This window comes from Falco punctatus (assembly GCF_963210335.1).
Source record: "Falco punctatus genome assembly, chromosome: 9".
Lineage (NCBI taxonomy): Eukaryota > Metazoa > Chordata > Aves > Falconiformes > Falconidae > Falco > Falco punctatus.
In genome coordinates, this window is record NC_137589.1 from 41,009,983 (window position 1) to 41,035,093 (window position 25,111).

General features: G+C 46.4%; 1 protein-coding gene across 8 annotated transcripts in view; it reads right to left on the minus strand.

Moving 5' to 3' along the window:
• Positions 1 to 25,111, minus strand: part of PAX2 (paired box 2) — a 117,526-nt gene that overhangs the window by 44,959 nt on the left and 47,456 nt on the right. For 6 of the 8 annotated variants that reach the window (XM_080400814.1, XM_080400811.1, XM_080400809.1 and 3 more), the window contains exons 6-7: positions 13,917 to 14,092; positions 11,956 to 12,082 (exon numbers count right to left, since the gene is read on the minus strand). In XM_080400814.1, the coding sequence (XP_080256940.1) occupies positions 11,956 to 12,082; positions 13,917 to 14,092 (303 nt within the window). Of the gene's footprint in view, positions 1 to 11,955; positions 12,083 to 13,916; positions 14,138 to 25,111 lie in introns of all 8 variants that reach the window. The other 2 variants (XM_080400812.1, XM_080400813.1) reach the window with 1 other exon arrangement.

Sequence of the window (25,111 nt, forward strand, 5' to 3'; positions counted from 1 at the left end):
TCTGTGCTCCCTTTCCTGCTGCTTTCTCTCACTGGCCGAGGGCACATGAAGGTGCTACACTTGCACATTTTGGCCCAGGGAGTTACACTGCTTTGTCTCTTCAAACTCAAGGTAACCTTCCCCAGGAGAGCAGCACTGTTATGAGCATCTTATTGAACAGGATGCTCATTGTAACAGCCAAAGCTTCTCAAGCCAAACTGTGGAAAAGCTTTGACAAAAAAGGTGTAGCTGAAGTTTGAGTTGGTTAAAATAAAAATGGGACTGTGCGATTAATAGGTGGATAGACAAATAGATCAATCGATTGATCATGTTCACAGCGGCACACTTTGGAGCTTTAAGCATAAAAGCAGTCAGAACTGACTCTGGTTGATCGCACAGTATAGTGTTGCCAGACAGATACCTTGACAGAGAGATATAATGGAGGAGAGGAAATGTGGGTGACTTATAAGAGGTCTCATTTTCATTGTTGTTTGTGTTGGGCCTCCATTTCTGATGTGCAGATTTGCACAGGCACAACAGATACAGCTTTGCAACTGCTCTGAACTTGGCTGCCAAGTAAGAGATTTGGGAATTGGAGAACTCTGTGACCTAAAGCACAGTTACTCCAGAACACCCACCGTTGCTGGGTCAGCAGTAATAGAATCCTGTATTTGAACACCTGAAGCTAAGTATGGATGATGTGATCAGATCCAATCCAAATCATCTAGCAAACCATCCACCCTCAGGTGGACAGATTAAAGCCAATAAATGAAAGCCATCTCTCTGCCATGACGGCAAGTGTTGCCAATGGCCTATGAAATAAGTTAGTTCTGGTGGTTTTGATTTATACAGAGAAATAGAAATGTGACATATAATTAGGTCATAAATCTGACTTCATTAATGTAGGACTGCCTTAATTAACTCTAGGCACTTATTACGAGACTGCAATGCTCACCTAGACAATAAAGGGCTGGGCAGTTTCTGTGTGTGAATGCTGTTTATCCTGAGACATTTGTTTCCTAAAGGTTTGCTACCTGGCAAAAACGATAGTTTGCCATCTGTGTTCTCCAAGTACCTCTAACCTGGATGGCCAGCAAAGGCCTCTTGATCACTGACACTCCTTTGCAGCAAAGACATATGTTCATGGTTCCATTGATTGGGAAGGATCAGTCCTGGCCAAAAGGTGTACAGTTCCTCTTTAGTTAGTTTACTTGTGTAGAGTCTCTGGTATGCTGTGAGGATTGTAATTTCTTCTCCCCTTTTGCTATAGGAAGCTCTGTTTGGCAAGGGCCTTTTGTGAAGGATATGGGGGACAGAAGCTGGAGTGTCTGCTTCTTGTTGCACAGTTAATTAAAGTCACCAGAGTAGGCAGCACATCAGTGCCCACCTTCTGCTTTTTACAACTACAATCCTACCAGTGAGCTTCCATGTGCTAGTGCCAGTCTCTGCAGATGGAGAACCCCTAAAGCTATTTTTCCCCTGCATCCTCTGTCATCAGATGGCAAGGAGTGCACGGATTTACCTTCAGGCCAGACAGGCAGAGTCACCACCAGCAGTCTGGGAGTGCTGAAGCCTTTATCCATATAATGTTGATACTAGATAATTTGGATGAATAGCTCTACCTGCAGGCAAAGGGCCAAAAGTTCCCCTGGCTTTCATGGGCTGCAAGAGAAGTGATATTTTTCAAGGAAGCAGTTTGACAGTCATATCTAAATAAACTAGGGATGCTTTGGTCCTGGGCATTTTCTGGGCTCCTTTTTCAGCTCTCCATCTTGTGGGGAGCCGCCAGGGAGGAAAGGGCAGAGAAAAAGATGGACACGGGAAGCGTGGGTGTGCAGAAGCAGAGGTGCTATGGGCAGAGGTTAATCCTGTTTGCACAACCTCCAGGCACGTTGGGTTTCCTAGTCCCTCCCCTGCTTTATTTCTCTTTTAAAGCATGGAATTTTCAGCTATAATCCTTCCTAAACCACAGCATTTTTCAGGCGCTCTGTGTAAGTGAAACCATAATCTCTGGTAAAACAGACCGCTTAAGCTGCTGTAGCATTAGGCCAATCTGATCCAGCCCCTGGATTTCCGCTCTGCCCAGCCACCACAGAGAGGATTTCAGCCTGAAAGACTGTCTAAAGCCCTTGCAATGGGAACAACAGTGCTAGGCCTTGCCTTGCAAAGCTGGGAAGGGTTAAGGGACCAGAAGCTATTTGTCCCGGTGTTGTGAGGCTGTTAAAGCCCCTGTCAGACTCACAGCAGAGATGAGTCCAGCCCTCTCTTGAACACATCAAGGCTTATGAAGAAAAATTCCTTGCACCTTCCAGAGGCAGCACCATTTACTCAGTGCGGGGGAATACAGAAGTCAACAGCAACATGGCAAAGAGACTGGGACACAATAGTGCTAAATGCTTTTCTCTCCAAGAGTAGTGGAGAGGAGGCAAGAATAAGGTCAGACAGTGAATGATTGCACAACCAAAACTCAGACTTTTATGTGTCTGTTTTTCTGTCTGTCTTTTCCTCCACGATCAGCAACTGCACACACGTAACTTCTATCCCACGTATCTTTACTGCTGGATGGCATTTACTAATTTTTACTCCTTTGTTGTCCAACTCTCCCCTGACTAAAAGCACCTGAATTCCATCTCCGATGTAACTCCTGCCACTGCTGTGCTGGAATAATTGCCCCAGCAGTGAATTATAGCTCCAAAGTGTGTCAGTGTAGATGAGATCAATTGATTGATCTATCTATCCACCTGTGAACGGCATGGTCGCATTCTTCATTTTAACCACGTCAAAATTCAGCTGCCATTTTTTTGTTTTCATTTCTGACTTTCTCCTTTGTCTAATTTTTTCATATTTGTGGTGGAGAACTTGCCCATTCCTGTCCCACGTCCTGCTAGAGCCAGCAAGCTGCGGAGCACTGCCGTGTTGGCTTCTCTGTGCCTCGGGGTGTCCCTCAGTGAGGCTGCATCAGAGAGCCCCAAAGGCCGGAATACTGACCTGTAATCAAATGCAGGGTGGAATGAGTCTGCAACCCCTTTCCAAAGCAACTGAAATCTATTCCTGTCCCAGCCTCCTTTCATCTAAATGGCAAATGATATCCTTGTTTATGAGAGACCAAAAAAAAAAATCACCCAGTGTCATGGTGGGGGAAATTTGAAAGGGTCAGCAGAGTGGGGATATGGCTGGAAGCATAGCAGAGGACTACATATTTTGTGCATCTCTTCTCTTTCTGACTGTACTTGTTGAGTTATGGCTGTTTTTCTTCCTTTCTAACCCTCTCCTCTGTTATTCTGGCGGAGAGCTAGAACTGGTGATCTCTGGCCTAAATTCCCCCTGCGAATGAAGGGATTTTGGCCAGACAGGGTGAGAGGAAGATTCACAGCTCTGGGTTCCTACAGAGACTTGTCTCAGCTTTTATCGTGCTGTCTGCTGCTGAAGGGAAGGGAAGCAGAGGGGTTCGCATGACTAGATAAGCTGCTTGTTTTTCATTGCTGGTTTCCTGGAGGATAAGCTACCTCCATCCGGTGCTCCTTTTCAGTAAACAAAGAATATCAAGATGGCGCATCCCTGCATAAAGGATGGCCTGTACACAACCACTTAACAACACTGCTCACCACCCTGACAATGTTTACCCTTTGTCTTCTCCTGGGGTCTCTATCAAATATTCATATGATTGCAGCGCCTCGCTCTTTAGAAGACATATCCTTACAGCATCCCTTAGGGATCACTGTTGTATCCGTGAGGAACTGAGCACAAAGAAAACGTACCCAAGTTCATGTAGGAGCCCTGTGCCAAAGCAGGTGTTTAAAATCCTGTGCTTGTACCCACCATTGAAACATCTTTTTCCATATTTGCATTCTCCATTCCTTAGAAAAGTTTCACTGGGGCAAACAGAACAGGCCTGAGTCCTCAGCATTCACAAACTGGTAGTTTACACTACAGCCAGTGGAGTCACATCACTTTATCCCACATGAGAACCTTGACTCAGATTCTAGAAGTCGTGCAAAAGACCAAACTGGACTGACACTGCGTATCTTTTACTTCTGCTTTCTGTCATGTCAGAACCACTGTTTCTTTCATTTCTTAGTTTTCTAGCTTTTCTTTTGCAAGAGCATTATGCAAGTTGCACTGAAGAGAAAAATCATCCTATTTCTTTCCCTCCCCCGTGATCACAACAGATCTTTGCTAGAAAAAGCACGCAAAGACTAATCGGCTTCTCATTGTACCTTTCTTGTCTTCTCTTTATATTCTGCTGACTGGACAATGAGCCTTGTGTGTTCAAGCTTATTTCCTGTTTCTGCACAGATCCATCCACGTTCTTAGCCCAATACTTGCAGGTTATTGCCTTGGATTTCTTTCCACTGAGAGTCAAAACTCTTGTAACATCACTGATGTCAACTTTTGAAATCTATTTGCCCCAATTTTTTAAAAACTGAATTTTATAAATCTAGATTTTGTGTCTGATCTGATGAACTGCTGCTCTCCAAGTAATCTGATGTGCTGACTCTCTATGTTACTTTGGACAAAAGAAGTTTTATAGTCTTCGTAACATGGAGCTTCCAGTAGACCTGTGATCTGGACTCACTCGTTAAAGCTAGTTGTACTGTTTATGTTAATCACTTGAGAACTCCACTGAAGTCAACTTCATGTGGCTCCAAGTACATTTGTTTGCAGATGGAGCTGATGAAGGAAGATGTGCTTTCAAGTCGGGGGGAAGATGTGCAGCTTGTACACTTGGCAGGCAGAGAGATTCAGTGGAGTTTGTACTGTTGCCCCTTTCTGAAGTCCCAGCCTGTCATGCTGGGCAACTACTTCCTGCCTTAAAGTGTAGCATATGCCTATTCCTTGGTGGTCTGGGACTTGAATGTTACCTCTTAAACAACATGCTTTTGAAATATATGCTGGGAAATGTAATTAGAACACATTAGTTTTTCACCCAGTGTTCATTACCGATACCTCCAAGGTTTCATCACAGTGGTATTCTACTGATCATAAGATAGGATAGATCTTTCTGGGTAGCCCACAGCAATCCAAAATTTGCAAAGAAGGACCAAAGATTGCCGAAAGCTCTCCGTTTCTCTGAAAGACTGCAGTGGGCAGTTTGAATTGTACAGGCAGCTGGCCTGCCTAAATCCAGTACAGCTGATGGAGATCAAAAGTTATTAACACCTGCTGACAGGTGTTGCCTAACTCAGATATAAAACACTGTCTTTGCTGTCAGTGGGAAAATGTCTACATCACAAAAATTTTCATCATAGCTATACTTCCTGGATCCTGCATTTAGCCTCAAAAGAAAAGGCAAAAACTGAATTGCTGGGAAGACAATACAATTATTTTCTCTAAAAAAGTCCCTTTTTCACCAGCAGCATAGAATGTGGCAGCCTGCAGCGCTGTCCCCTTGCTGAGGGAAATCAGACGGGGCATGCCAATTCACAGCTGTTGTCACTACACAGCATTATTGTCATTCACTGCTATCATTCACTTAAATGCTAATTTAAGCAAGGTGAACTCCTTATTTCTTTCGGGCCCATTCATTTCTGGGTTCCTCACGTCAGTGTGCCTTTCAAGCCCACAAGCCGCATTCTTCAGCATCATAAAGTGATGTGAAGTGAAACTTCCATTGGATGCATGGAAATAGTTTATGTGATTGCCCCCTGCTATTCCTGTCTGTTGCAAGGATCATTCATCTGACCATCTATCACCCTCAGCCATTTGGTCCTGGAGAAGAGTAGTAACACCTTTTGCCTTTTCAAATTCCTTGACTAGATAAGAAGATGCTATCTTTTCTTAGGGATGAGAAACAACTGATGAAGTTGGGAGGTCCTGTGGACTTCTACTTTTGCCGATTCCTCATCTTGAATAGAGGAGAGGCTCACTCTCAGGAAATACCTCCTTCATTTTGATGAGGCAGGACAGTAACAGCCTTGTAGCAGCCACGTGAGTGATTATCATATTCCATTTTGGGGGCACTGGGGCGCCCAGCGATGTGCCCCTCTGGCTGGCTGCCAGCTGGCGGCTGCAGCCGTGGTGCTGTGCCGCAGGGCGCGGGTCTGCATCTCCAGGGGTGGCCATCACCAAAGCCAGCCGGAGGCCTCAGCGGGTTCTTCCTGAGGTTTTCCTAAGTCAGCTCAGTCACACCCTGACCGGGGCCATTGCTCACTGGTATCAGAGGCTAAAGAAGGTTGGAGCAAGGCAGGGAATCTTCACCAGTACCAACAAGGAAAAGGGGAAGGAAATGCTCCCCCTCTCAGCGTAATGATATAAGTACAACTGAAAGTAATGGTCAGTTTTAATTATGACTTAAAACAGCAGGCTGGATCAACTTGTTTTACATGTGCACTATGATGCTGTTGTCTAAAAGGTTGCATTTTATGGGTGGTAATAAATATTCTGATAAATACAAAATTTACACTAAACGTGGTTATTTCAGTTTTTGCTAAGTAGATGAACTACATCTGTGCACATTTATTTAAGCAATTATGCTGTTTAATATAATTTGTCTTTACATGTTATTACATGAGAAAATAGTGAATGATGAGTCCATATTATTATTTTATGAGATTACTAACTTTTTACATGTGATCTGTGTCAAGTTATATTTGGTTGGAAATTAGAATTAAATTAAAAACAGTATTTGTAATTATTCATGCTAATTAAATAAAATGACCACAAGTTCCCTGACTTCCTAAATATACTAGAACAGAAAATGCAAACCTTTTGAAGCAGGTTTTGCATTAAAAATTACTAATAAATGAAGAAAAAAAAAATATATATAAGGAGACATTTCAACTGATTTTAGAACTAATAGATCTCATCCTTTCACACCAAGCTTAATTCATTTACTGACAGAGGAAAACAAATTTTTTTTCAAATCCTAGTTTGTTTCTTAGTTTTGAATGACCTGGTTATTGAACTGAACAAAATTCTCTTCCATTCACTCACTAGGCTGAAACGAAGGAAATAATGTCTTTTCACCTTGCAGGAGGCTAAAGTTCTCAAAAGATTGTTTATCATTTCAGAAAAACTTTGGATACAGGTGTCTAGCCAGTGATTTCTCTATGCTCAGAATCACAAGTTTCTTGAAAACTTACATAAAATCAGATGCTGTTTAAGTATCATTTTTGTACATCTTTCAGATATAGCAAGTAGCTTTTATGTCAGTATTTCCAAATTTTTTTGCATACATTCATGTATGAATTTGAAAAAATAACTTAAAATGACAAAAACTCTGGTCCCATGCCGAAAAGGGAAGGTCTGGAGGAGATTTAGACCGATGGGGTTTGTGGGTTTTTTGGTGCTTTTGTTTGACACATCATGAGCTGTCATCAGGATTTCGCACTCTGGCTGATACTTGTTGCTTTAGGGAAAAGTTTCTTTCCCAGAGAGAAGGAAACGTTTTCTGTATAGGATGCGGTAGCTGTTTTGGTGGGTGGTGTTGATTTTAAAAAGTTACCTATTGCTGTTAGTAGGTGCTAACCGTAGCACACAAAGCACTCAGAAACTGCCTCACAGGACAAGATGGGGACACATACTCCCATTTTCAGTCAGCGGTAGAAGTTCCTGAAGTGCTTTTTTTGCCCCGTTTCTCTTGGGTTTGTCTTTTACCTTTACTTTTCTTTGCAGATCTCACTGGTTGTAGTGGGCTGGGAAACATGGTCTGATTAGTTAAAACTGCCAGGATTCAGTTAAGGAAAGTTTTTTCTTTAACATTGCTGTAATTTTAGGATCCATCTAGTACGTAATTCCTCCCCTTTAGTAGTCTGTTAATAAGAACATTTCAAACCATACCTTAAAAGTTCATTGTGTTTTATTTCCCATAGTGCTACCTCTCTGTTGTGTAACTTCTGGGCTAGATAACTGAGCTGGAAAGGACTCTGCTCCCAAACTATCACAGTCCCCAGAACTCAGAACCTGATCTGAAGACACCTCACTTCTTTCATGCATGCCTATTCCAAAAGATGTGACTTCTGATAGTGCTTAAAGAAGGATCTTCATCTTTGTTCCCAAATGATTCAAGGCTTCTGAGAACAACCTTGTGCTTTTAAAGTACTCCTGTTGCTAGTGCCAAAATCTTGAGGTTGTCCTCCACTCACCTCTTGGGTGTTAGCTACCGAGTACCTTCCAAACTCAAAGATCTATGGAAACTACTGAATAAAAGAAAGCTATTGAGGTTTTCTGTGTTTACTTAGCCCTGTACAGGTTTATACTCATCTGCCTGGGCCGTTTGCACTCAATAGAAATAACCAAAGTAGAACATCTCTGAACAACAGAATTCTTGTCTTGGTGTTGTGCATGTACTGCACATACTCGCCATGGTATGTTCGAGCTTGGATCTTTGCTTCTAGGAAATCTGACTGGGGTTCAAAATTACTGTCCAGGGAAAGGTGTCACAGATCTACGCCAATCTAGCGATGATGGCCATGCAACATCAAGGCAAGATGTAGCTGGCTTACTGGCCTCTGCATGAAGGAAGAGGGGAGATGGTGTTCTCAGACAGTTCTTGAGAGCTTTCTCTGATACTTCAGAAGGAAGTTGAAAATTTCTGTGTTGACTGTTCTATATGATGGAGAGCAGGAGCATGTTTCCTAGCCTAGTGCCCAACTAGCCCCCAAGTGTCAGCTCACTCATGGAAATGCCTTGCAGGTACTTACTGGGGAGAAATAAGGGTGACCTGTCTGCTCCATACTGAACAAATGTTCTTGTTTACTTGCTTTAGGACATATAAGTAATAAATGGACCATCTAAGATGCATCAGATAGAATAATTGTCTGAAAGGGAGAGCTTGATATTGGCAGTACTAGGCAAGGCTGTGCTGTACCTAACTGTGATGCTAAGCTCTGTCTTGGAGTAGATGCCCAGGACTTTGGGGAGGTCCATCCTGCATGTTGGGGAGGGGGCTGCCTGCTCTGCAGCATTTCTAGCTCTTTGGTTCAACAAAGTTTACAAGCAGATAAAGGGACTTCAGCAACACCTGTACTCAACTACCTCACCAAGTTCCCAGATTTCAGGTAGCTATATATTGTTGAGGTTTTGATGGCTTTTGGAGGGGTATATTCTCAGAATGGTGTGAGCTGAGAGAGCTTGCTGAGGAAAGCTAGTCATGAGACAGAGAGTGGAGAAGGGCTTTCTCTGAAATATTCAGAAAGGGCAAAAATCCAGGGCTGGACAGCTTTGGTTTGGAAAGAGCTAGTGATACTTCTTTCTGTCTGGCAAGACTGAGCTGAGGAGACCATCTTGTAGACTGAAGGTAAATCTTACACCCTGAAGTGACTGCACGCAGAGTTTGTAGCCTGTGTGGGTGGATTTTTGTTTCACATCTCTTTCTGTTATCACCTGGGTTCACAGACTGCCCTGCGACAAGAGCAAAGAGGCATTTCAAAGATAACACTATAGCAGCAGAACAGGCAGCCAGCAATTAAGTACTCGCTCTTACTCCAATATCCCTTCTTGGGAGAGGAATCTGGGCAATACCAAAGAAATCTGCATGCTCCCAGCCTCTTCCTTAATTTCCTGGCCAGGGTAGATCAGGAGGCAGCACTGAGCTCCTCACCTCTCTGGTCCTTCCTGAAAGCATTGCCCAGCCCCATAGCAAACATATCATGAATCATTCATCTTTAATAGATTATGCAAATTGAGGACATCAGATCAATGAAGATCAATAACTGCAACCATTTAATTGCCAGCAAAAACATTTTAAGAATGAGCATTATCTGAAGTCCTTTCTTGGGTAATGGCATCATTAATCCAAACATTGGATCCTGGCCTAAGTGTAGAGGAAAAATTCTCCGCCCTTCTTTCCCTGCTGCCTTTCAGGGTGTTGAGGGGTTTTTTTCCATTTTCATTTCCAGTTTCTGAGTTTCCCCATCATTACCACCAGTGAACAGCTCCCAACGCTAATAGTTCTGCTTTTGTTACTCTGCGCTGATTGAAATGTCGCATACAGATTGAGATGTTAGTGCTAAGTTGCCACCTGGGAATGTCAAGCTGGGTCTGAAATGAACTTTTCTCAGTCTTGGATCCAGATGGATCTGATGGGGATGTTCTTGAGCTGAGCTGGGAATGTTGCAGGGAACAGAGTGGGGATGGCACTAGGGTGGGGGCAAGAAGATTTTCTGCCTCAGCCCACAGCCTCTTCTGCAAGGCCAGATCTCTCTCCTGCTGTCCCCTTGTGACAGTCCTGTCCAAAGTTTGTGCAGTGTCCTCAGCCTTCGGGAATTCTGCTCTCATATTAACATGCTGGAATGCACCATCTTCACTGAGGCAGAAGGACTAAAAAGAATTATTTTAATGGCCCCTTTGAACCTTAAACTCTGATTTTAGTTGTCTCACCTTTACATCCAGCTATGGGGATCTGCCTTCCATGAAGGAAGGAAAGCACTACTATCCAACTGGCTTTGCACCCCAAAGACAGGGAAGTATTTCCTGTAAGAGATGTAGAGCTGCTAAATAGTAGATGGACACCAGCTGAGCTTTGTCTTGCATATGCAAATGCAAAGAAACGTGGAGCAATTCTGCCACAGCTGAGCCATTTTTTTCTGGTTGGCTAAGAAACTGCATGGCTACAAGGATCCTGGATCAAGCCTGATAGTAGTAAAAGCCATGAAAAAAAGTCTGGGTTCTAGACGCTTCCTAAATAGGCAGTTTGCCTCCCCATGATTCTCCATGAAATTTTGCAGACCTCACACTGGATCGCCTCTGTATTTGGGATAACAGCTACTAATCCTGCCTGGTCCCGAAGTTTTGGGTAGCCAAAATTTGCATGCAACAATATGCCTTTGCTCAGTGTTGACCAAACAAGCGATGACTGCCTGCCTCAGCCAGGAGCTGCTTTGACCTCAGCGGCTATTAGCTGCGGCTGCTGCAAGAAAAAGTTGAGATTCAAATGCCAGTGCTCTTGACGCTGTGCCATGACAGGACAGTTTTTTGGCTAAGAGGCAACAGCTCCTTCCCTTGCTAAGAGGACTTACACCTCTTTGTCATGAGTTATTTCTCAACTTCCACCGCGAGGTTTCTAGAGGGGCCACAGCAGCTGTAGGGAAGGGAGGATGTACCAAACGGGCGAGGTGCTCAGGCCTTGCCAGCTGCCTTAGCTACCTGGGAGGAGATGTGCAAACCTGCGGTAGCTGTGTGGGCAGGGACCAGCGGCCACTAAAGCCTGAGAAGAAGAGCTGTGGCACCAGAATACCTCCTTACGGCTCTAGACACGCACGGGGCAGGCAATCTAACACTAGCATCAGGGTGGTGTGCCCCGTGACCCCAGGACAGCCCTGTGCCGCACAGGTCCTGCATGTGCCATCAACAGAGAGGAAGCTTCTGTGGAGCAGCTGCTGCAGGAATTGCCTCCTACTTGTGTGCATCCCAACCCCTCTGCTGTCATGCACTCGCTCTCATTCCCTACTCTCCCAGACACACCTGAGTTTCATGTGCCCGCATGTGAGGCAAGGAGGAAGGCTGTGAAAAAACATCTTTTGCCAGCTGCTGCTAGAGACTCATGGGCTTAAGGAAGAAGGAGTTTAGCAGTCACAGTTCAGCAGACCTCAGTGTTTAGTTTGCAAATGCCCCTTCCAAATGCCAGGGCTGAATAAAACTTAAATTATTGTTTCTCCTGAAGAAGAGCAAGTGTGGATCATGGGTAAGCCACAACCCTCTTGTTCTCAGACACAAAGGCAAAAACCACAGTGCGTATTTGGACATGGCTGTCCTCCACCAACATCCATCCCTAAGCCCCATCTGGGCACACAAGTTCCTGATTCATGCCTGGTTTGCCTGTCTTTGCATCAGAGCTGGGCAGCTCTAGGTGTACCCAAACCTGCCAGTACTCTGAATGTCAAGCTTCTCTTGAGCCCTTATGTCCTCCACAGTCTTTCTGTCTCTTTCCGTGTTTGCCACAGAGGGATATCTTGCATTAGCAGAAAAAGCAGAAGCTAATGGTGATGAGGGAAATAAATAAAAAGCTTGGTTTTGCTGTTTGGTCAGGCAGCTTACCGGTCACCACAGGGTACGTCTGGGGTCCTGACACATTTGTCCCCAGGTCTGGGTTAGCAGAGGTGGATAGACTTGATTTGACTTCATCGAGACCAGGGGTCAGAGCTGGGAGGGAGTACTCATTACCCTGGGGAAGAGAGCAGAAAGACAGCTCGCTATTGATGCGCCAGGAGAAAGGGAAGAGTGTACAGATGGGGGGGAGGAAGAGGAGAGATGCAAACCCCTGCACAGATGGAAGAGGAGGAGAAGGAGGAAACAGAGAAGATGGGTTGCGGGGGGGAGTTGCGGTTCCTAGGATGAACTATACCACCCGCTGTGTGCTGCTGTGAAGGGGAAGAGGGGTGAGGGATCTGACCCGTTACTGCAGTACAATTGAGACCCGGTTCAGTGCTGTGGGGATGGGGATAGCTGCCTGTGCCAACCCAGGGGAGAAGAGAGGGGAAATCCACATCTCCTCCTCTTGGCTGAGCGGAGGCAGGAGGTGTTTGCCCTGGTGACAAGGACAGCTGGAGCGGAGGGCTGCAATGACATGACTGGGACAGGCGGGCTGTAAGAAGCAGCCAGTGTTGGCCCACTGTAGCCAGGCTCTCTGCTGAGTTGACTGCCTCCCCTCCGCTGTTACCTCTGTCCTAGCTCTTTAAAAACAAACAAAGAAGCCTCATCCCCTGCCTCTGTCACTCTGTGCATTGGGGTATGAAATTGGGGAGGGGGGAGCCACATGGCTAACAGAAGGGTGGGAGGGGGAGAGCCATTGAATCTGAAAGGGTATCCTGTCCGAAAGGTTCTGGTAATTGCCTTTTTATTGTGGCAGCCTCCGGACCAGACGCGGGAGCTGGAGAAACTGGGAAGGCTACAAAACAGCAGGAAAAGTTGCTCTGATTAATATTACGTTAAATTAAAACTGATTTTCTGCTCTTTCTGCTCCGTTTTTTTCCATGCGCTTCCCCAACCCCCTCCTGACATCTCCCCCTCCTCCAGCAGGCTCCCTGCACGCTGCCCCCTCCCCGCCCCTGTCCCTGCTTGGCTAGGACTGCCTAGTCATTTCCAATTCCTTCTTGTATTGATCTTCCTGTAGAAATCAGTTTTGTAATTAGCTGCAAATTAGGCCTTCTACTGGGGGTGAGCCTGCCCCCTGATTTATCACCAGAGTAATTCGCTGTGATCGGAGAGAAATTAAAATGAACTCAATTAGGCTTCGGATTTGCTTTATGGGCCCTGCTCAGAGTTTCAGGGGGAAAAATGACTGTGCTGGTGCTTAATAGTCTAATGAAAGTAAATAAAGGTTATTCATTGTAATAAACCCAGGGACTCTGGGATGAAGGGAGTCCACAGCCAGCCTCTCCTTCTCTTCCTTTGTTGGTTTATGGCTTGGGGCGGTTTAAAAAGACTTTTGATTTTCATTTTATTAAGACAAACAGCTTTTGGGATAAAAGGCCGGGGGAGCGGGGGAGTAAAGGGAAGGGGGGCAGAGCTGCACAAGTGCAGAAAACTAGGTTGGAGATGGGAGTCAAGTCTCAGCTTTGGGCCATGAAGGAAAATGCTCAGTTAAAGCCCAGCCCTGTGGCTCGTTGGTCACCAGTGTGATCTGAGAGTGCAGGAGCTTCTGTGCAGTGCTGTGTGCCGGTGAACATGCATGGCGGTGTTTGCACGTTCAGGGCAAGAGCGTGCCTGCCTGCCTGCAGGAGTCTGTGCCAAGGGAAAGGTGGACATGGGGATTTAGGGAGAGCACAGCGCGTGTGTACATGGCAAGTTCATGAGATGAGGTAGAGCTCGTGTACACACGTGCATCGGCACAGTGGTATATTTACAACTAGAAAGTACTGTAAAATGTAAGTGTGATGTATGTGAAATAACAGGTCAGTGTGAGAGCAAGGGGTGAGTGAAGAGGGAGAGAGTGGTTTCAGTGAGACAATCTCCCTGTCATCATCCTGTGGGTGCCCATTACTGGGCCAGGCCCTCACCTGCTCAGATTTGATGTGCTCTGATGTTTGAAAGACGTCTGGGTAAGAAGGACGCTCAAAAACTCGATCTAAAGCTTCCAGCTGCTGCTGGGTGAAAGTGTCGCCACGAAGGTGCTTCCGCAAACTGTCCACGCTGCTCTGGGAATCTCCATTGGGAACTGAGCCCTCGGATACATCTGCAGGGCACAGACAGAGAAAACAGGGAGTTAGCACCACCCTGGCTGGGATCAGCAAGGGATGCAGGAAAAGGATGGAGTGGGAAAGAGTGGGGCACTCCGCCTCCATCCAGGGAGCTGTGCCGCTCCTGCGGGAAGCAGGGGCTGAAGCACCCAGGGGAAGCCCTCTCCTGTCTGCTGGAGCTGCCAGGCTGCTCCCACAGGCTCTGTGGGACAATCCTGCCCAGGATGAGTGAGGCTGTGGGGAATGGTGCTTGGCTCAGAGATGAGTTTCGGTTCCGCTGATTTTCAGTGTTAAAAATTGCCAAATCTCCATCGCTGAGCATAAAATGGGAGCAAAGCAGAGCGATTAGCATCGCTGGAAGGCTACTGGGAGAGGCAGCTCATAGAGAAACCAGCGTGCTGAGGGTGGGCCTGTACTGGAGAGGGCTGAGGATGCCTGGGATGGAGAAAGGGCTCTCTTACAGCCTGGAAGTGAGTCAGTCAGTTGTACCTCCCCAGTCCCAATAGAAGTTATATCTCTGTTATAATTTCCTTCTCATCTGATCTTATCCTGTCGTACCCCAGATGAGTCTTTCATCCTCTCAGATAACAGGAATAATCCTGCTTCTGACTCCATGTTTCACCAGAGACAAGTCTCTCCCTGTGGAGCATCTGCCCCATCCAACATACGTTGGTTTCTGTTATGATCTCTGTCCCATTCTCCTATGTGTAGCTCGTGATTTATCACAACCCATATCTCTGTTATAAAACTCCCTCCAAAACGAGATGAATCTTTGTCTCTGTTGGTCCCCCTTCCTATCCAAAATGAATTATTGTATTACAAAACCTAGTCCTACTCAGTAGGAATTTGCCCTCCTGGTATTCCTTTGTTCTTCCTCGGAAAAAAGCCCTTTTCTGGTAGAAGCATTGCCAGAAGTGCTTCTCTGTCCCTGCAACAGGCCGCTGACACAGTTCAGTCTCACTGCAGCGCCTCCTGCCATGTTCCAGGTGTCTCTGTCTCTGCTGTGCCATCCCACATCTCTTACAGCCCACTCATCCCCTCCGAGGTAAGCCCGTTATAAATGCCCTGCCCCATCCAAAGTGAATCTTTCCTTGTGATAAACCATCTTATCACCCACCTGTTTTTGTATTTTTTCCCTGTTATCCCCCAACTCAAATGAGGTACATTTATCTCTGTTATAACCCCGTTTTATCTGGAGTGAGTCTCCTGCTATTAGCATCTGTCACATCCAAGGTGAGTCTGTCTGTTATAACCTCCTGTCCCAGCTGAAGTGAATCTTCCTTTGTCATAATCCCTCATCTCATCTGAGGCAAGTCTGCTCATTATAATCTTCTCCAACTGTGCTGAGTATCTTTCTGCTGTCACCTCTCAGCCTAACTTTGGTGAGACTGGTTATAATCCCCTGTCTCATCCAGGCTGATGTACCTTCATACCCTCCATGCTGAGTCTCTACCTACTGTGCTCCGTCAGACACAAGGCTGACCTGAAATCGGGTTCTCCCTCTTGCGCTGTGATTACCTTCCTGCTTTTTCACTATTATTCCTCATACTTCAGCCTTTCTTGGCTGAAGTGGTGGCTCCCAGTCTGTGAATCTCAGAAACTTGCTGTCTGTCTGTCAAGAAAATGGTTGAGGGATCTGCATAGACTTCTTCCCTCCTCCATGAGATTGCGAGGCACTCGTGGGCAGATGATGTTCCCGGGAGCCTGGAGTGGCACTTGCTGTGCAACGGACAGAACCGTGCCACTCCGCCACTTCATCTTTTAGCTCGTGGATGGTGCCAAGGCGGGTATTTTGCTGGCACAGTTCATGGCCAACTGGTGGCCCAGAGTTATAACTGAGCCTGCTGCCTTCTGGCTATGAGATATATCCGTTTATAGGTGATTATACGATATGATATAATCAATAGTACATTATATACAGTAACGTAGTACAGTACCACTCACAAGACCATAGAAAATATTACATATTGATTTGTCCTGGCCAGCAGCCTTCCCTCGAGCAGCCCCTTCTCTCTTTCTTTTCCACCCCTAGCCAGAGCAGGGCTGTTCACTGGCACTGATCCCTGGCATTTTCTCCTCTCCTCAGGCTTATCTGCACAAGGGAAATCTCTCAAGTTCCCGAAAGCTGGAGTTCATGACAGATTTGACTAAGAGAAAACAAAGCAAAGATGAGGCTTGGTGGACTGCACACTGTGTATGTCAGTGCAGTTTTCATGTTTTAGATGGACTGGGCTGGTACTGCAGGGAGTGGCTTTCAGGAGGACTAGGGTAGCTTGAGGCTCATGCTGCCAGTTCCAGTAGGCATTGCTGTCCGGTCCTCCCTGCAGAAAGCTGGCACAGAGCTCCGGGGTCCAGGCTCAAGCAAAAAAAAAAAATACTTCTTTCTGTAACAGCACGTGTCTCAACCTGTCTGCAGACTGTAAAGCTGTTTGCCTTTGAGGATTTTTCCACACATGTCAGTCAGTGTGCACGACTGTGCACACCATGGTGCTAATACATGTGGGTATTTTTACAGCAGATCATTATTCTGATATTCTTTAGATTCTGCATCACTGTGCATGCCTCTGAGCAGCCGTTCATCTGCAGCGGCTGATTTAGGCTATGTTTGATTTTCAAGAATGGCAGCCCTACACCATGCATGGCGTTTGGTGTGAGTGGACGTGTGTTCACGTGTATGCTAAAACTTCCATTGATTGTAATGAAACCAGATTTTACCCTTAGTGAGTTGCCCTGGGTGGTTATACAGATTGGTGCACACATGCATGCGTATTTGCAGTTCTTATCTGCCTGCAGAGCCCTGTGCACGCGTGTCTCCTGTGTGTGCACAGGCCATGCCTTTGTGTGAAGAAGCTGAAACCACAGCTTTCCCAAGTCACTGTAGGAGTCTCTTTTCCTTCATTTATTCAGGGGCCCTTCAGATCTTGACAAATCTGTCACTCTAAATTTGCGAGAGATTATGGTGCTCTCTCCCTAGCACGGAGAGAGGTGATATATGATATCTGCTGCCCCTATTGATTGCCTGATCTGGTGGCAGAGGGCTGGCGAAATGAACTTGAAATGAACATCATGCCTCAACTCATTGTGCGTATAATACACTACTTAATCCCACATTTTTGAGCCGCTATGGAATTCAATTGATCAATCATGTCCCTCTGATAGTACTGTTTTAGGGGTTATTGCTGCTCTGCTCACTGACCTTTCTATTTATTTATTTATTTGTGACAGTGTGTGTGTGTGTGTGCGCGCGCGTGTGCATGTAAGTGCTTATGTGTATTTGGGAAACTCAGGACTGGCTGATAAGAAGGGACCTGTACAGTCAGTGGGAAATTAAAGAAAAAGATGAAGGGAGGAGAAGGGGAAGGAGCAGGGTTAGATAAGAAATCAGAATGATCAAAGCAAGCAAATAGATAGGGAGAAGTGGAAAAGCAGTACAGGATTCTGGATACAGGGCAGGGGGTAGTCTGCCATGGCCTAGGCTTTAAAATCTACAAAAGAAAAGAAACTTTGAGAGAGACCTGTAGGCTACCTCAGGGTGGGCCTTGTCCAAACTGCTTGCACTAGTACTGGACTTAATAATGGTAGGGCATGCAAATCCCAAACTTTGCAGAGCAATAATATGACCTGTGCATAAGGATTTTACTTACAAAGCAAAGTTTCAGAGAGGTGATCCTGAAAGACAGATTTATACATCTTGTGTTGCTAACACTGAGACATTCACAGTCATAGATCATTATATTTTCTTCAAAACCAAGGGATTGTAAATCCCCTATGTTTGTTTTCTGGTGTCAAAACCTATAGAGGATGCGTTTTCATTTTTTCCCTGAAACTGCAAGGGACAGGCATTTATATCTGGGTTTAGATCAAGTCACAATTCTCATCTAAGCATATGACGGTGAGCTGGACTATCAGGAGAAGCCTCAAATACAGTACACCAAGTATGGGAGCTGGCAACTGCATAGATATGAGCAAAGGTGGCAGTAAGGAGCAGAGGAGACTGGTCCATCAAAGCGCTGTGGGTGAAAGTGAAGGGAGGGCTCATGGGGAAAATTTGGGTTGGGGAAGACTAGCAGATCCCATGGGGAATGGCACTGTGGTGGGCAACAGTCACTTCAGCTGATGAAGAACAGTGCTAGGAGTAAAAGCTTAAGGAACGGGGATTTACCAAGAAAGCAGCTCTTGGAAGGGGTACTGTGGTGAAGCAAGGCTTCAGCTGCAGGAGGAGTCTGGGGGTGCCACCTGGGTAACTGCACTAGCTGTAGCATTAGGAAGCAGCATCACCTTTCCCAGTTCCCTTTTTACTGGAGAAGGAAACTGTGTGGTGCTGTGACACAGGGACACCTCTCTCTTAAATCAGAAGTATCTTAACAGTTTGAGAGGTGAACCATGGCCTCGGTCACAGTGTCCCTCACAAGAACACACAGTCACTGTCAGCACGATCAGGACTGGCCTTGCACATGTGACAGGAAACATCTTTCCTCCTGAGGGGCTGCTGAGGGAGCACACACACACAGTGTTCAGCGTAAACCTTCAACACAAGACACAGAAATGCTCCACAGGTGTCACAGAAGTATCCTGACAGATAACAAGGAAATGCTGTGCCAGAGGACAGAGGAACAACTTTAACTACATCTGACACAAGGAATACACCCATTAAATAGCTCCAAAACAAGAGATGTTCCCAGGCCTGGAAGCCACAAAGTCACCGCCACATACAGGTAGCACAGAGCAGTGTAATACAGTCACCTCCCTGGCTAGAGGCAACAGAGAGCACCCTTGCTCAGGGTGGGACAGGGCTGTCTCCAACAAACAATCCAGAAGCATTGCTGGCGCAGGAAGACCTTTGTGGCGCAGAAACATGTAGGAAGGTCATGAGAAGCCGTGCAGCTGGCATGCAAACATGGAGATACTGTTCTCTTTTGGGGCAGAGGCTGTTACCACCCCCATGACGTGTCTGCCTGCTGCCTCGTGGGGCCCCAATCTCGGCTGAGGCCTCGCAGTGCTACCAATAAAAATCACAGTCATAATAAAAGTGAATGTGACTGGCATGAGAACTGCCAGCCAGGTGACACAGCAGAACCCATCTAATTGTCAAAAGCCTCCGAGGGAAACGCATCTGTCTAACGCAGTGGTGCTGAGCCGGCTGCTGCAGTGCCATCCCCCTGCACCAGCGAGACAGCCTGTCCCCTCCTGCAGCCTGCCTTTGTCACCATCCCAGCTGGGGGGCTTAGCCCATAACAGTCCTGTCCTGCTTTCTGGGCACTCGTCACTATGTGTGCTGCCCTTCCTGAAGTCACCCTTTGTGTTAGGGCTGCTCTTCCCCTTTATCCAATTTCCCTTCTCTTTTTTCCCCCTCTGATGTGTTCCGGTGTCCCCGCACAGCCTGGGCCTGTCAGGCGGCTTTCCTGGCCGTCCCGGGGGGCCTTTCCCCGCACTGCCAGTTGTTGCAGTTTCAAACTCAATTGTTCTCCTCGGTACTGAGGCAAATGGAGTCATTAATTACCTTCTATCGGCTGGGCCGAGTTCAGAACGCGATCGATAGCCAGTGCTTGTCATTCACGGCAGCCAGCCCTGCACAGACCCTCGCGCTGCATTCGGCACGGGGCCAGGAAGGAGCGCAGCGCTTTCAGACCCAGGCTTCAAACCCTGGCATCAGGCTTCTGCTGGGAATAGCGGACCTTTTGCATCTGCGTCTGAGCTGACCCCCAACCAAGGGAGAGTTCAAAGACAAAGACCTTGGCTGAGGGAGCAAATCACACATTTTCACCTGGCCAGAAGTGTCTGGTGCTGGCGTCCTGGTCGGCACCAGTCTGTAGTCGTGGTGTTTCTAAAGACTTTGTTTGCATCCTCAATGATTATTAAGCTAATGCTGTGCTCCCAGTAGCAGGGACAAAGGTGAGGACTAGCAGCTCTAATCTGGTGATCTTTTCACCTGTGTTGACTTTCTTGCCCTGCTCAGTAGGGTTTGGTAAGGGAGGGCTGAAAAATTTGGTTTCCGTTTCCTTGCAGAAGAATTTTTGCAGCCTTTTGGGCAGCATGGAAGAAGACATCATCTCTAGATGGGTCAGTGCTGTATTTCAGCACATAGTGGTGCTGCAAGAATCGTCAGGGCTTTCACTGTGATAACTGAACAGGTGGGGAGAAAGATGAACCTCAGAGTCAGATGGAAAGGATCTCAAGTGAGTGCAGGGGGGCTGGCAAGGTTAAGCAGTGCATAGAGAGGGAATGTTATCAGGGGTCTCCACTGTGATAGTGCAAGAAGATCAGGTACAAGTTCAGGTTATGTACAGGATCCTGCAGAAACAGGGATACTGGAAGGTGAGTGCTGGAACAGTATCACCTCAAGGAAGTGTATCAGCCTTCGTGAACTCTGCAGTTGTTGAGGTTCCTGTGACCATTTGCCTCAAGGGAATCCTCAAGCCTGGATCTGAGTATGCTAATTGATGGTACTGTGTCGGTCCACATGTCTCTGTAATTTAAGTGTGTCAGCGACACATAAACTGTGTGTATTTGTTCCTTATATGCTCAGACTTAGAGCCAAAAGGTTCAGAAACAAAGGGATTTTATGTTTTGAAATGAGGGTATAGCACAGATGAGGAATCAGTGAGCAAGGAAGGCTGCTCATGCAGGGAAGTGGGAAGTGTGCCTGACCGAGGAAGAGTGAGATGTGTGCCGGTGCCTGACAGCTGAGGGGCTGCGGTGCTGCTACCACAAGGGTTGTGTATGACTGAGTCCCTCAGATGGAGCAGGGACGGGCAGTGCAGCTTTAATGCAGGGCTTACATGAGCAAAATGGCAATGCTCAATGAGAATGTAAATGAAATGAATTGTGTGTGCAAATGCGTAATGAAGTGTGTACTCAGATCTGTCTTGGATTATCATGGGAGCATGCAAAGCGCATTTAAGGGAGTGTGTGTGTATGCGTATGAAAATCATATGTATTTACTACAGCATCTAAGGGTATGATTGCAAATTTGGCCCAGAGCATCTGGGAAACTAAGTCTGTACAGACCTAGGTCTATGTGTTAGTAATAATCAGCACATCCAGCCTTACTGAATACACCAGCAAGGGCCTTTCCAGGTATTGGGTGGGATGCAAGCAGCTGCCTCAGATGTGTGTGCAACATGTACTACAGCATGTGTGGGTGTGCAGATGAGGCATGTTAGCCCGGGTAGTCAGAGCTGGTGCCTGCTGTGCGAGCAGTCACTGCTGCTTTGTGACCTTTGGGTATGCTGGAGGTGAGCGGACATATTCTGCTCCTAGTCAGGTGGCTGCAGATCTGCAACAGTTCACTTAGCTCAGAAGAAGCACTGGGGATTTATACCATTGTAATGAGGGACAGAGCATGGGTCCAGTCTCTCTTACTAGCACTATCAGGCTTGACTGCTGGCCAGACAGAAATGCAGCTGCCTCCAGGACCCAGTACATTTGCTTTGTTTATGCTGGCAGAGTGGCAAGCAGCACTGTCACACAGCGGGCCAGATCCTCCAGTTAGTGTAAATCTGTAAGTCTCTTGCATTCAGTGGTTATACAGATTTACACATCCTGAAAGTTATCAGAAGGGTTATCCTGATTTATGCTGCTGTGGTGTCCACAACATTGCCTTTAGCGCAGAGCCCTCAGGGAGAGCTGCTGCCGCAGGGAAAGCGGGGCACCGGGAGCTATGCGGTTCCCTCTGCCGGGGCAGAAGATGTTCTTAACATCATTGGTGTGACTTAGCTCCCTCCTCTCACCTTCCTAAGCCCATTTGTTGGGGGGCTACTCCTTGGCAGGATCCCCCTTGGTGAGCACATAAAAAAGGGTGGCTTTTGTAGCTCCAAAGGACAGAAGCAACGCAAAAAATTACATTGCATGCAGCCCTAACTATGCTTGTTTAGAGAAACTGCTTGCATTTATGAAGTCTTTGGTGCGGAAAGCAGGGTTGCAAATGACTGCATCAGAGCGACAGTAAAGGCCATTAATTTCCTGTTATGTTTTCCTGTGTTGGGGGCTTTATTAATTTAATTTTACACTGTCGAACAACAGCGAGCGCTGACACTGCCACACTCGGAGGGTTTTTTTTTTCTCAAGCAGTGCTTTGCCTGCCTGACATGCAAATCAACGCTGCTATCAGGACCACTAGAGACAAGGGAGGGAGCACAGAGCTGGGCTGTCCCCATCTAGCCCCATCTCCCAGTTTCTGGGAGATCCCTGAGATTCCAGTGGAGCAAACTGACACCTGAGAGGCCACCAGCATTAGGGCTCAGCAGATCTGGATCAGGCCATGGACACCTTCGATGCAGTGTCTAGAAAATATGAACTCCTCTTTAGCCTGCTGGGTTCCATTGGCTTGGTCACCCACTAACATGCCTCTTAATACCTCCTTTCCTTCCATTTCCCTTGCTCTAGACTTTGCCTTCCTTTCATTCCACCTTATTTTCCCCTCATACACACTTCTACCTAAGCCTCGCAAGTCGAAGGCGGCTGTGCCTGCCCCTGAGCCAGATGCTAGTGAATCATGTTATTGGAAGCTCTTCTGAGTCAGCACTAAACCAGTGCTCAAGCAGTGTGTTTTTAGAGCTGCCATTTTTGACGTGCCATAAAACAAAGGCTCCAATCACTCAGAGTCATTAAAATTCCCATGGCATTTTTTGCAAGAGTGCAGACATTAACCTGGCTGTCCTGAACAAAATCCAGCCTGAGTGATTACCCACAGCATATCTTAATTCTCCTGTGGTTTCATTTGGACATGGCACAGCAAAATTTCACAGTTGATGCTCTGTATTGTTCAACATCTGCCATGGTCCACCCGAGAGTCAGCCACATTTCAGTATTAAATGAGATCTTAAGAATGGGAAGGTTAATAAACAATGTATGATACAGGATGGGTAATTGCAAAATGCCATGCAATGAAAGAGCTACAGGCTTGCAATATGCAGTAATCTGCTTGGACTGTCAACATGCAAACTCTTTGGGGTTTTTTAATGTTCTTTCTTATAATAACTATAAATCATTAGTAGAGTAATTTGGAATCTTTCTGCATGTGCTCATGTAAAGGCCCTTATTGGTATATGAAGGAACCTGTACTGATATCACCTCTATAAGACACATGTGAGAGAGATGTCCCAAATTGTAAGAATACCTCCCCAAACAAGAGGAGGCCCGGTCACAGGTAGCAGTCAGTTTCACAAATAAGAGAGGGCTCCGCAGAGAACAGCTGTAAGTATCTTTGAGGATTAGCTAGAGGGGTGTTTTTTTTAAATTTCCTGGGATTTAGTAAAGTTGTCCCAAACTCTAGGATAGTTCTGATCTGCTTGCAAGATCAACTCTTCTGTTCAAAGCCTACCTCTTCCCACACTAAATGCCAAAAGCCAAAGCAAAAAAAACCCCAACAGCTCCTTTGGGAAACCCAAGCATGTAAGTGCACTTGTCCTTTATAACAGCTTTTTCTAAAGCATCTAAGAGAGGACTAGAAGGCACTCAAGACTTGATGGACATTTCATACACAATAACCACTTCATTAAGGCTTAATCAGGTGCCTACAAACCTGTTCTGATGCAGATCCCCTAGCTTAAAAGCAGAATAACACCTCTGAGCTCCCAAAATAGGCAGAGTGAGTGAGAAAAAGAAATGCTGGCGTACTCCATATCCAAATGGAAACAGTGATACCCATGACCTAGCTCCTGTTCTGGCACCATGCTCCTGTGTGTTCTGTAGCTGATGACAACCTGTGTGAGAAGAGGACTGTATACCTTGAACCTGATGGCATGTAAGCAGTAGGATGCTTGGATGGATGAAGGCAAAGCAAAGGAGAAAGGTTGACCTAGGCATTATTTTTAGGCCCCTTATTTTATCTGATTGATGGATGTAAAAATCACCTTCAGAGTTATGGATGGAGACAGACATGTCTGCTACGTCTCAGTAGATAGGTATCTGTAACTGCTTCTTTCAGGCCATGTACTGTTAACAGAGTTGTCCTCCAGATGCAAGGACTTAGAGCTTAGCCTAGCCTCTGCAGGCCAACACAAAATGCTGTTTATTTCAGGTCTTGCTTGGCAGCCACAGAGATAGCTGGAGGAAATCCAGTACTCCCTGAAATGCTCTTAAAATGTTCACAAACTGCATTTTTCTTTAATGCAAGTTCTTGTGGCAAAATTAAGCATACTGGTTTCTCTCTCTCTTCACACACACCCCTCTTCCCCCCTGCAGCACGCAAATCAGTTCCCTGCCCCTCATCTCTCCAGCCAGGATTCTCACAGGCTAATCACTCAGTGAGATCTTGTTGCTTTCCCCTGTGATCCAGTGAAACAAGACTAGAGGATCTGATGCTATCACTTAGGGAGGCAAAATTGCTCCTGCTTTCCTTCCAAACAGCAGCAGCCCCCATTTTGGGAGGAGGAGGAGGAGGGGGTTCTCTCTGACCCTGACAGGGAACAAGGTGCTTAGTGTTTTCCTTTAGCACAAGAAGACACCCCTCTATAGGAATGATTTACATCTATGAATGGCAAGCAATGCTTAACATTACACTGACATAGACTTGGGAGTGCAGAGATAGCCAAATTAGGAGCTAATTGGTGCACTGGGGATTGACTGTTGAGCCCCTTGGCTGCTGGGATGTGATTGGGGGGGGGGGGGAAGAGAGAGAAAGAAAGGGAGAAAGCAGGAGCCATCCTCCGCTGATGCCTCTCTAAAGGTTGGGATTCCTGAGGCCACTGCTGTCTAGTGCTGTCAAGGTCAGCAGGTTCAGGTTCACTGAACGGTCAGGATAGTTTGAATTACTGGCACTGCCTGCCGATTCCTCTGCTGATCGTGATGCGTCTTCCAGCACCGGCTGCAGGATGCTTCTCCCTGGCCATGTGCTGTGCATGGTGTGGGGCGTAGGAAATGTCAGAGAGGTAGATGCTCTTGCTAAGAGGGTGAGTTTTTAGGAAGATTTAAGGAGCCAAGGCAGCGCTGAAGAAAGGCACACGCCTTTCTCAGCTCCACGCGCTGAGCATGTAGAGACCAGGCTTCCAGAAACAGCAGTTCTGATCTGTTTT